At 36.7% G+C, this 13,000-nt stretch overlaps 1 protein-coding gene across 19 annotated transcripts in view; it reads left to right on the top strand.

The window, feature by feature from the left end:
* The first annotated feature begins 7,258 nt into the window (after nucleotides 1-7,258).
* Nucleotides 7,259-13,000, top strand: part of LOC106158743 (uncharacterized) — a 72,958-nt gene continuing 67,216 nt past the window's right edge. For 8 of the 19 annotated variants that reach the window (XM_087019238.1, XM_087019239.1, XM_087019243.1 and 5 more), the window contains exons 1-4: nucleotides 7,274-7,774; nucleotides 8,984-9,082; nucleotides 11,502-11,852; nucleotides 12,312-12,548. In XM_087019238.1, the coding sequence (XP_086875364.1) occupies nucleotides 7,723-7,774; nucleotides 8,984-9,082; nucleotides 11,502-11,852; nucleotides 12,312-12,548 (739 nt within the window). In that variant the 5' untranslated portion in view covers nucleotides 7,274-7,722. Of the gene's footprint in view, nucleotides 7,775-8,983; nucleotides 9,083-11,501; nucleotides 11,853-12,311; nucleotides 12,549-13,000 lie in introns of all 19 variants that reach the window. The other 11 variants (XM_087019236.1, XM_087019242.1, XM_087019241.1 and 8 more) reach the window with 6 other exon arrangements.

Here is a 13,000-nt window from a genome sequence, read left to right on the forward strand (position 1 = left end):
AATAAAGTGACACCCCTCCCCGTTGCCACAAACGTCCTAAGATTGAGAGGCTGCCCAGTTGCAAATATGAATGCTAAAATGTTAAGTAGTATTGACTTTCTTCTTCTGAGTATTCGATTTTCACAAAAGTTTTGGTGTGTGATTCTCACAAAAATTCTCACAGTTAACATGGAGTCCTTCACGTCAGTGAAAGAGAGATTATTGCTCGGCAAAGCACTTCCAGCATGATTTGAAGTCATTTGTCTTCGATGTCAGATCTCATTCTACAGGTGTCAAAGGCGTATGGGGCTATGGCACATTGAACTCTGTCGAGTCCTTAAAAAACACAGAGATATTACAGAGAAACAATATGATAGGCTTATATATGGGTTTTCCAAATTTGCTCGCTAATCAAACAGATTCCATAAACTTACTCGTAATTTTGGGATTTATGAAAGGACTGCTTTCTGTGTATTGCGGACTTATCCAATATCAGGTAAATATATCCAAAGGGACTTATGTTTTAATTAAAAGAAGGAATGCATCTTGTACAAAAATTTCCACGACATTCAAAAAATCACCAGAAACAGACGACAACTGGTGGATCACGTGGTCACTTGGCGCCAGCAAATACTTTTGTGTCATGTTCAGTTTCAACTTCGTTGGAACGCTTCATCTGACCAGTGGATGTTACCGCCAACAATGGGTCATTTTGTGGCCAGTATGATGGCCATTAACATGTCCATTAATCCTATTGTGATCACTCGGCTGGGATGAACAAGGCAACGCCTTTCATTTGACATTGGACCTTCTTGCCATTCGGACGGAGGCTGCTCGGAAGGTGACCTGCTCCTTGGATCCACAACTAATTCAAGGGGCGAACTGAGGCCGTCTCGTGGGTCTTCAGGAAGACGGTAAGATATTCAAGTTTACACTGACGGGTATCTATCTTTTCTGTCGGAGAGCGGTCAAAAAATGAAGACGGATCAACAAAGATAATTTGGAAGACTGTCTGAAAATAGCTCTAGGTCTTCCCCTAATTCTTGACTTGGAATTACGTGTCACTGTATTCACTTTGCATCTTAATCAACTCGAACCTCAATGAATTTATTGCGACTTTCAAAACCCTGTTTGTATCTTAGGGGTTGCACTGGTTTATGGTGTTGCTATGAGGACTGTCCAAGTCCCGCGTTTTCACAGACATATGACCATGGCCATGGGAAAAACCATGAGTTGCCAATGGCATCCATCTGCTGTCCACCTTGTACTTCTTCGGAACGCTGGAAACAGGTAACGAAAGGAGTAATAGCACAAGATGGAGATGTGATGAACGAAGCCTTGGTGTCGTAGTCTTGAGGAAAGTACGTGAAATGTACGTGTGTGTGTGTGTGTGTGTGTGTGCGCGCGCGTGCTTGTGTGTGAGATAGAGAAAGAGAGAGGCCCAGGTTTTGTTGACGTACCTTCAATTTGACCAGGAGATCAAAGTTATATGATGGTTTGAAATCTCACCAAGTTGTTAAAAGAAAAGAGATTTTTCATATTTAAAAACATGCTTATGCTTTATCTACTTTCCTAAATAAAATATTTGTTTTATTTGGCATTGAGTTCAAAGTTCTATTGTTCTTTTTACGCAGCTCATTGTGACAAAGATCAGGACGTGTTTTATCCTTTTTACAAAAGAGAAAAATTCTGTTAAACACGTCATCGTCCAATAAGTCCGTGGGCCAGAATGCATATGCAGTTAACCAGTGCGAAACAGGTTCCCAAACCTTACTTGTATGATTGTTAAAAATCTGCATGATTGTAAATATCTGTATGGTTGTTAGATACCTGTTTGATTGTATAATTACTGTTTGATTGTATAATTCTGTTTGATTGCATGATTACTGTTTGGTTGTAAAATGCACCTGGGTAGGTTTCACAAGAAGTCTTTGAACCGAAATTGTCCATAACTTTTCTTCCTATTTTCAAGATAGATAACATAAATTGACGCCATTTAGGATAACTCTGCAATAGACATTAAGATCAAATGACTGGACCTAAAACGCGAGCCATTTTTTTCTTTTTTTTTTTTAAGTAGGCGAAACCTGACCTATAAGTAGAATACCGGTACTACTTATTTCTCTCAGGTTACTGTGGCTTCAATAACTAGATCTAAAAATTAAGACCAACTTTTAGTGTTAAGATAATCTAAGGAAAAAATGGGACAGTATAGAAAAAATATTGATATGAATAAAAAAGAACATTTGTTGTAGACTAGGCCTAATAAGATTCTTTTATTTAAAAAATTCTACATGTATTTTTAATCAACATTTGTAAGAACTTCGTTTGTAGTGTGTGAATGGTGTGTGGATGGTGTATTTGTCTCTTATTGTGTTGTACATGTCTTGTATTAATTTTCGTGAATAAAAAAAAAAAAAAAAAAAAAAATTTTAGTGTTAAAATTTTCTTGTAAAATCTATCCCTGTACATATGAAAGTGTGAATTGACGGTCGAACGCATGAAGTTAATAAAAAATTGTGCATACATGTATGTCTGTAAGCGTGCATATACTCGTATACGCCTTAATATGTATTATCGGAGAGGTCTATTCTGAGATCTACACGTTTTATTTGTGTTCAAATGTGTGTGTGTGTGTGTGTGTGTGTTCGTGTGTGTGTGTGCGTTCGTGTGTGTGTGTGTATATGTGTGTTTGTGAGTGTGTGTGTGCGTTCGTGTGTGTGTGTGTGTGTGTGTGTGTGTGTGTGTGTGTGTTTACACGCAAACGCTTGTTTAAAAAAGCAAAGTTATGAGTGACAATATGTAAGTTTTTCGACATTTGTAAGTTTTTTTTGCCATAATTAAAGCCAGCCTTATTCAGATTTTAAAGAAATGCTTGCATTCTCTCCCCTCTACTCGTAACTTCTCAAAATGAGGTCGCGACTCAATCAATTACTTCACGACAAGCCTTTCTCTGTCAAGTGAAAGGATGGTAAACAAATACGCCACAACACTCCTTTATTTAACAAAAAACCAATCTCATAAGTTGTCTAAATTGAGCCATTCATGCCTCCCCATACCCTGTTATTAGTGTTATCATAGGTCTGATAGAACGTCCCTGAGATAGGACGCTATTCTTTCCCCATCTCGTGCAGAGAGTACATTACTCCCTCTTCTCGACTGTCATCGCTAACATTTCAATCATGAAATTTTGCCATTTTATGTCGTAAACAATATGGCCGCCGATAGCGTTTTTTTTCTTTCTTTTTTTTTTTAATAGACTGTGTTTGGCATAACCATGGATTTTATTTTCAAGGCATACGTGACTTAGAACGTTATTTTGCTCAATATTTTTTATACATTCCGATAATTTTCAGTTGTTGTGGGATAAGCTCTTTTATCCTGCAAACAGGTCCCAACTTATTAATTTTTTTAAGTTTTGTAATGGCTAGCTGTTTTGACGTGGATCGTATTATTGAACAAGCACGACAAAGAAAGAAAGAAAAATTAATAAACAGATTATAACCTAGCAAACATGTTGTTGGGCAATGTTGTACTTGAGAAGGAGAAAAACTTGATGAGGAGTTCGAAATCTGGAGGCAAATAACTGAAAACGCTCTTGAAATGCGTTTAAACGCCTACTTTCCATCCAGGGCTCCTCCATCTTTATTCCCCATAAAACTTTCTCTAGAAGACATTGTTTAAAACTTTTGACTGGCATCTCTAGGTTGCAAAGGTCAACGGCGGAATGAAATATGACATCCACGGTAACATCTTTATATAGATCTTCACAGCCAACTAGACACGCGATATCGAGATGTTCGCTGATATAGATACAATGTATCTTTATAAATCTCGATCTTCAGACGAGATCTCGGGATGATAGACCGTGATAATGCTCCTTGCCAGACAAATTAATATTAATATAGGAAACTACAACAAAAAGTTTACTGATATTTCTTGAGTTTGAACTACCAATCATTGGTGTTATTTTTATGGCAGGTACTGATATGATAAGACTCTCTCAGAACCCATTCCCATAGACACCAACGGTCTATGTAGATCGATCCATCTCTACGGGGACTCTGACTGAGTGCAATCAGTTTACCTGAATGACCCCCCGGCTTTAAGTAGAATACAGAAATTAAGCTGGTGATAATACGAGTACAGTACGTTGGAAATAAGAGGAGGCATGTCCTTCAGTTAAACTGATTGCACTCAGCGAGAGTCCCCCATGAGTTGGATCGATGTACGTAGACCGTTGGCGTCTATGGGAATGAGGTCTCAGACTCGGACGACAATAAATGAAAATAAATAAAATAAAACTGAAGAAATATTAACATTGAATTTCTTTGGTCATAATCATATGCCTTTGCAAATTTCATACAAATTAATGTTGTTTTAAATACTACTTTTTTAATGCCTCATAACACTTTTGATTATTATCGCCACCTTTCGTCAGTTGTCTGTTACAGACGATTCTGAAGTAAGACAGCACTACCGCATTACGTTTGTAACATTGTCCATGTACAATCAATCAATCAGTGTGTTTAAAATGACACTATTTATGATAATTATGATCATAATGGTAACAGTGATGAAATTTGATGATAACGAAAGACTATATATATATCTCAAAGTGTCTCTATTACAGTTCTATCGAGTGACATCAGTGTATATTACACCCCATTCTCATAAAGAAACCATCGTTCTACGTGAATCGTCGTACCCAACTCTACGGGGACACTCACTAAAAGCAATCAGCTTAACTAAATGACCCTCCTTTTGTTCCCAACGTACTCTTATAATCACCATCTTTACTGTATTCTACTTAACTCCAAAAGGAAGCGTGTTAATATGTTAAGATGATTGCCCTCAATGAGAATCCCTGCAGAGTTGAGTCGATCCACGTGGACCCATGTAGTTTATGGGAATGCACCCTTGCTTAAACATACACATTCCTTCTCGTTGATATGTAGCATTAAAACGTTCAACTTGAAGCATTGAACTTAATGCTTTAACCATACGGTAAACAAACAGCCATTAAACTGTGACATGAGGGCATTTAAAAAAGCCTCACCGACCACAAATGCTTGTTTTAATATACTAGTGAAGACCCGCAAGGTTTCCATCCATCTAACCGGATAGGGACCTTTTGTTCAAACTACCACCGATTTTTCAATCTTCAAGATATCTCGTTGATTTAACCGAGAATTAACATACTTTGGAAATTCGCCGAGTTCTGTGTCGTCTAGAATACGACATTATATATGTGAGTGTGACAAAACATGACAAGATAAATGGCATCGCCCGACCAGCACGGATAGGAATTCAGATAACATCACACCGCGATTAAAACGATATTAGAAAGGTGAAAAACGCAGGCGACTTACTTGTTTCCAGCAACATGCCACTTGTAACGTCACGTGATCAAACAGAAGCGCGCAGCCGCCCGCTGATCACCTACATGATTTGGGTGCTGTTCGTCATGCGTCCCCGAAACGCCCTGTGGAATCCCTTTATTGTGATTTTGCAATATATGATAAATTACCTTCTCTATTTTTAGGTTTTTTTCCCTGGAAAAAAATTGAAAAATGGCAGTGACGCCTTTTTTTTTTTTTTTTTTTTTTTTTTTTTTTTTTTTTTTTTTTGCAAGCACGTCTGTCGTCGACTGAAATAAATTTCTGTTTTTTTCTAATAATAGTAATTATAACATAAAAATATTTCTGGAATATTTTTTATGAATAATAAATCCATATATCACACGCCCTTAGTTATAAAGTGAAGAAGGCGAATTCGTATGCGTACAAAAATCAATCGAAAGAGTGTGTACAAAACCGATGGTTAAAAGGCGTCCGACTCTCTTAATGTTTACTATCTACACCCACAAAAGCATACCTTAACTCTTTTTATATTGTACCACAAAGATGATATCAAACCGGATTACGTTTATATTCAAATATAGAATCTAAATTTTATAACACACTTATACAACCTGCTTATTTTATAACAATGATATTTGGTGCAAATTGGGGAATATTTTCGGTTGATCTTCTTTAATGAGAGTTAACTGTCACTTAGGACACGTTTTATTAAAGGCCCCACACTTGTATTTTTACGGCGACCTTTAATTGGTAAGGAATTTACAGGAGGCACCGTGCACGGGTCAGTTGCAGTTCAGTCATGGGGGTGCTACCTTAACCCTGCGTCACCCCTTAGGAAATATTACACCAAGACAAGAAAGTCTCTGATTCTCAGAGTTAACAGCAAAAACGTTGAACAAAGTGACATAACTAACTAATACTATATTTATTTTTTAATTTTTAAAGATGTACAGCACTGTCAATATTGTATTAGTGATGTTCACAACGCCTTGCACTTGTCACTTCCATGTTCTGAAAAAATCTACACCGCAGCAAATATTCAACACTCTTTGAAACAAAAGCCAGACTGCCCTAAAGGACTAACGACTAAGACTTTTCTTACCTGACCTCCGGTCACTCTTTAATCACCTGTAATTAAAACGTGGCTGTGGCCAGACAAGATGTGGACAAGGACGGGTGGTCCCGTTATAATGGCTGGGTGGTTAAGATGAACGCGTGATTAACACCTAGATTAATTGATGGCGGGAGGGCATCGTTAGGGTCATAGTTTGAGTTTTTCTAATTTTTTCTTCAAAGTCGTCCAGAACTATATTGAAACTCATATTGTGTTGCGTTTATTTTTGTCAAATATGGTTTGCATTCAATTATTAAACATGCACGTTTTTTTTTTTTAGCGTTTCAGATAACTTTTTTTTTCATGAATTGAATGTGTATGTAATAAATTCTTCATTGCTCATGGGTCATTTCTTTTTATTTTTTGTTAATCTATTATTTTTTAAAAAATGGACATTATGTGAATTGTGAATAATAGTGTAATATTATTTGCTTGTCTCACTTTTCGTACGCACCATTCGCATATGCAGTTAAATTCTTATAGCCTATTGAAGATTCTATTCTTTTTAATTCTCAAGGGTCAAACTTTAAGGTATTGCTTTTCTCCAACACAAATTAGGAAATGCCCATGCTTAATTCAAATCAATTTGATAATTATATGTGTGTCAGTTATTGGATTGGCATCCTGACGCCTAGACCTCGGTTAAATCTTAATCTGACTAATTTTACTCCATAGACCAGCCTTAATTAAGTCAACATAACTCCCAGCAAGTCTTGCAAAACGTCACCGCGATAACAAAATACGTGACTGCGACACAACTCATACGTAGAGGTTATTAGGACGGCATGTCTTTTCTGGACAAACTCCAGTGATTTTAATGAGAGGAATTCTCAATCGCACTTTTATTGGTTTATGATTGGGTATGTAATTGGTGTCCGGCATGCCTGTAACGGTTTCATGGCGCTCACGACAGTGCTGTTGAAAGGTCACCATGCCGTGGTGCGCGAGATAATAACACGTGCACAGGAGTCACGGTCCACGCGCCGTGAATGTCAAAAATACAGTTCATTCTGAAATATCTTGTCGTTGCTGTAATCTGGGAAGCCGTGACTCACGGTTTTCAGAGTGCCATAACTGGCCTGCTCTTTGAGGTCGTGTTTTCCGCGTTTTGTGGTTATGAAATCTCGTTTTACGCAACCCAAGCGCTTTCATATTCATTGTGACTCGACCAGAAGCGGGGATTTAGAAGCTTAAGCCCAAGGGGAGCAGCTCCAAGGAGATAAACTTCCATCTTGGTAGACTTCACAATTGAAATTTACGTATGGGATGTACCTTGGAGAAAGTCACATGAGAAATCTACGAGAGAACAGAAGAAAAGGTAAGGAATCTACCCTAAAATTTTTATGGTACCCAATATATTTAGTAGGGCATTACTTGTTGCAAAAATAACATTTTCTATTCTCATGTCTAGTTAAGTTTTAGTAAAAAAATATTTAACGTTCCTATACAAGGATTTATGGAGACGATCTCAGTGTTAATTTGTTGCCTTTGTTTGGTTAAGTGCCTCTCCAATCGTTAGTGACACGATGATGGTCCGATGTGCAAGATCTTGAGTTGGTATTTAAGCATGCTTATATGATATACAAAATATATTGTAAACTTATAAAAAAAATTAATCTACTTAATTAATGTTAGACAGTTATAAAATGTATCCTTACGGAGCATGTAGCTTTAATAGTTTTATAATCTTCTGTTTTAATGTCATTCTACAATACAAAGGGCTTTCGTATCTAGTAACAAGAAATAATAATCGTTTTACGATTAATCAAAACTTTATTGCACAAAGGTGCCAGCAAATGACACTAGAGCCACTGTTAATAAAACTTAAAATATCCAGTTAGAAAGTAATCTCTCTTGTAGATATTTAAACTCTAACACGTGCTCCTGCACCAGGAAGTCGAAGTTTTTATTATGTATTCCTGCCTCCGCTCTGATATATCAAAATAAACCATCAATAACTAATAAGATACAAAAATATTCTATAGACAGTTTGGCTTTGGAAATCAATTTTTCTTATCTCGAGCAAATGGGCGAAAATTTTTATTTCTTTTATCCCTATCAAAGTTATCTATTTATGGTTATGAAAGGCGAAGATGATGCCCTACTTAAACAGAACCGTACGTAAATGAATAAAAAGAAGATCAATAAATAGATAAGAACTAAAAAAATTAATCAATAGCTACATGGAATGTATAGATAAATGAAGAATGGGCAATAATATATATTTATTGAAATTAATTCAAGTATACTGAACATATGATTGTCATGTTTACTAATAAGTTTCATTTGTTAAAAATATTCTATATATACAATTTATGAAATGCAACACTTTGGGAAGGGTACAGTCGATTGGTTTTCAATAGGTTTTACATGTAATCAAGCACTTGTCGTTCAATGTGCCTAATATTGACATATGATACGAGCAATATAAAATTTTAATATATGAAAAGCTATAGGAATTAACGATATGAAAAACTTAAAAATCTGGACGAAAATACTTGAAAAGGTTTCTTTTTTTTAATTACAGGTTTCTCTTACGGCCTCCATGACGCTATAATGGATATATTTATCGCCTTGGTGATACTCCTGGGGTTATTTACCCCGGGATCTGACGCACAGACTCCAGGTAAGTCTACATGGAAAGCTAAGTCTCGCGAGAATATAAGAGAATATAAAAGAAATATCTGATTAACTCGTAAATAACCCAATTGATCCCTTAAATCAAAACAATGAATTTTCGTTAACTTTATCAAAATTTGTGAAAACAGTTCAAAAGACATTCTTTCTCTCTGCGCATTTATGAGACAGCAAAGATGGTTGAGCTCTTGCGCACAAGGGGAATTGGTAAAGAACATAGACCTATTTTGGAACTTCCCTAATATACAGATATGGTGACTTAGAAGTTGTCATGCATAAGATACAATAAAAACAATGTTCGAAATTGCCATTGATGGCCATATTGAATGGGGCTAAATAACTGGGGTTGCCCATATTCTTGTTCTCCAAGTAAACACCCTATTTTTATGTCGTTACAAATTTATGATCCCTGCAAACAAGTCTAATTTATAGCATAAAGGTTTAAGGGTCTGAATTAATTCATGAAAGGGTAGAATTTGCGGGACCAAATCTTAATCAGATTTCGCAGAAATGTTTATGATTTACCACAAGTTTTATTTTTACACAACTTGTTTTCAAGTCCAGTTATTTCAGCGAATATTCTCAGTCATATAATTTTGATGGGTAAAATGGGGACTTAAGGGTCGTTATGTTTTCCTTTCTTCATTTGTTCAACGCCCATTAATTTATCTTGTGTTGATGATGTCTGATGCGAAAAAAATCCTGCTTTATGTGAAAAGGAGGGCGGGTGCACCATGTTTTTTTTCACATTTTTTTGTATATGTATATATACATACACACCACACCACATCAAATCTTCAGGAACAGCGTACTGCCTCGCACATCTGATATGTAATCAAGTCTTCTAGAGCGTAACAACAACAACATCAATGCGTGTTACTTTTATCACCATCACGATAACGCTGCCGCCATAATTCACCGTCTTTGCTACGATCATTACTTATAACTGGCTATATTTCCATTACATTAAGGGATGGCAACTTTTAATTTTGGACAAACATGGATTTTTCTGGGGTAAACGACAATTTCCTCAAACTTTCCAATGGTAAATGAGTCCGTCCCGACATTCAAGATTAGTCCATGTTTTTTAAAGTTTGTTTTATTTTTTTGTAATCTCTTAAGAAATTATTATAGGCTATAGCCATCTATGGAGGTCACGGGGTCCGTAATTCCAGAATTATTGCGATAACCGCCGTTTTGGTGGTAAAAGATAATTTATTTATTTATTTATTTAAGAGTTGTTTGCAATGTTTTTATTGCGAAATATGAATCTCATACGAAGAGTTGTTATTTCTTTAAGATTTGGCGCCTGTGTGTGTGTGTGTGTGTGTGTGTGTGTTTTGGGGGGGGGGGCAGTAGATATAATACCAGTTAAAGTAAGATGACTCCATAACTGAATTAATCATTATCGTTATTATGCTTTTAAAATCACAACCAACAATTTGTTTAATTCATCCTGCCTTCAATGAACTACCAGTTTGCATTTATTTAGAGATATAGTACAGTGATGGGTGAATATGCGAGGGTTCGTACGTAATCTAGTCGCTCTGTGACTTAATTAAGATTAACGCCAGTTTTGAACGCATTTGATATATTTCTCCGTTACTTCTACAGTTATATAATAATAAACAGCGGTGAGGCACTTTTTGTGTGACGGTTTGAGGTTTGGAAGATGGGGTGGGGGTGGGGGGGGGGATAGCGAGAGACGTTGGGTAATATTTTCCAAGAAGGACCCGTTCTGTTGCATGATTTTTATCTAAATAAATTGTGTCCAATAATTATAAGTCGCACTTAGTTCAACTATGTAAAAAAAGGACTGTCGTGTCCTCTGCCGAAATATCTTATATTTGAATATAGTATTAAAATACCTTCAAGGTAGGCCTACCTATTAAGACAGTGGCATGCGACGACTGCGGTAAAATCTGATTTTAAGAACACGTTCTCCAGTATAATGGTCAGAAACTCTCCCCAAAATAAAGCGTACTGCTCGAGATTCAAATGTGGAATACCACGAACTCAGGACATATCAGAATATGCCTTCTGGAGATTGCTTGGAACTTAGAACTGTAGCATATTTTTATCATGAATGCAAGATTATTGTAATCAAGTGTGCTCAGCCTAACCATATTACCCCCTTTTTTTTCATTTGACCATATGAAATATTTGACCTGTAGAGTGTTGTATCAATTGTGGTAAAATGCCAGTTATGGTAGGCCCTACATCTTTTATCTTTTATGTTACGCGTTCTGAAGAACGCATTCTCCGACAGAAAATGAAGTTTTATTATTTTATGAGAAGAGCGGAAGAGCAAACTGACTTCAAAACATGAAACGTTCCTTTTTCGAATTATCAAACCAATAAAGTTTTAATAAAATCCTATTGAAATTTTAATTTCCTTTTTTTTCCAGAGATATGTGCCACAGAAGCCGACATTGTTTTCGTTCTGGACGCGTCTGGCTCCATGAACCAGCAGGACTGGGCTCGTGTGGTCAGTTTCGCCCAGCAGATCGTCCAGCAGTTCACGGTGTCCCCACAGGACACTCAGTTCGCGGCCATCAGCTTCGACACCAGGCCCAGGAACCAGTTTAACCTGGTCCAGTATAGCACCGCGGCGGAGGTGCAGACCGCCCTTCGCAATATCGAGCCGCTAGGCGGCAGCACGAACATCGCCGGCGCTCTACTTCGTGCACGTGACTTGATGACGAGTGTGTCTGCAGGAGCACGTGATAACGCCGTCAAGATCGCTATTACATTAACAGGTGCGCTTTTAAATTATTATTTAACCAAATACTTTTTTTTTTGAGAATTCTACTGAAAATAAAAACATTTAATTGTTATATTTCTATTATTATGGGGACAAGTATCTTGCAATTTGAAGGTGCACGATGACTTGTCGATTCGACGACCGATTGAGAAAAATAAATACCGAAGGTGGATACCTGATATTGAGCGCAAAATATTGACTCTTCTTTAAACATCTCTAAGTGATTTCCAAAAGTTTTTGGGGATAAAATAACGAAATACTTTAATAGCGAATTTTATAATAAGAGAAAAAAAAAAAGAAAATTGCTTTCAAAACGTGAAATGTTTCTGTTTTGACTTTAATAAAGCCCTTATAAAGTTCCTTCTGAATAAGTGAGTGTTTTTTCATTTGAATTTTTGAAAGTCAAATTTTAATAATATATTCCTCCATCATCCATTTTATTCTATTTTTATAGATGGTGTTCAAAACATTGACACTGACGGCACAGTGCGCGACGCTGCTAACGCTCTACGCGCCGCAAACGTCACGACATTCGCCATCTACGTCGGTACGGACCTTGCCTCCAATCCCAACATCAACCAACAGATGCAGGACATGGCGACAAGACCGGATTATCTCTTTCAAGCGGACGATTTTAACGCTTTAGCTGTTGCTGGTTTCACGCAGGACGTAGCTCAGACTATTTGTATAGGTAAGTCCGTTTAACGTATAGTTTGTTGTGTTTGGCTTTTCAGCTTGTCCCTTTTGAAGCTCCTAGCAGATTGTGTTTGGTGTTCCAAAAGATTGTGTTAATTGTGATCTAAATTGCGTGAGATGATCCAGTATAAGAGCTTAGATATTATTGAAAATGTATTTGTTAGCTGGTAGATTACGCAGGAAGGTAGTGTGGTTGTGGTAGATGTGCCAAGCAATTGTGTTAGATGTTCCCTGTCATTGTGGTAGATGCGCTCAATAATTACATACGATGGGATTTGAGATTAGCAGAGCTTTGGTGAAACAAGCAATGATTAAATTTGCTTATCTGGAAGTCCGTAAACCAAGTCATTCAGTTTGTTTTAAAAGCAAAATTTATAGCGAAAATAGCTAGATAAATAAATGGATAAATAAATAAACAGTTCAACAGATAGAAGTAAATAGTAAAAA

Source organism: Lingula anatina, chromosome 8 (genome assembly GCF_051362555.1).
Source record: "Lingula anatina isolate TDL-2025a chromosome 8, LinAna3.0, whole genome shotgun sequence".
In the NCBI taxonomy this organism is placed as follows: Eukaryota; Metazoa; Brachiopoda; class Lingulata; order Lingulida; family Lingulidae; genus Lingula; species Lingula anatina.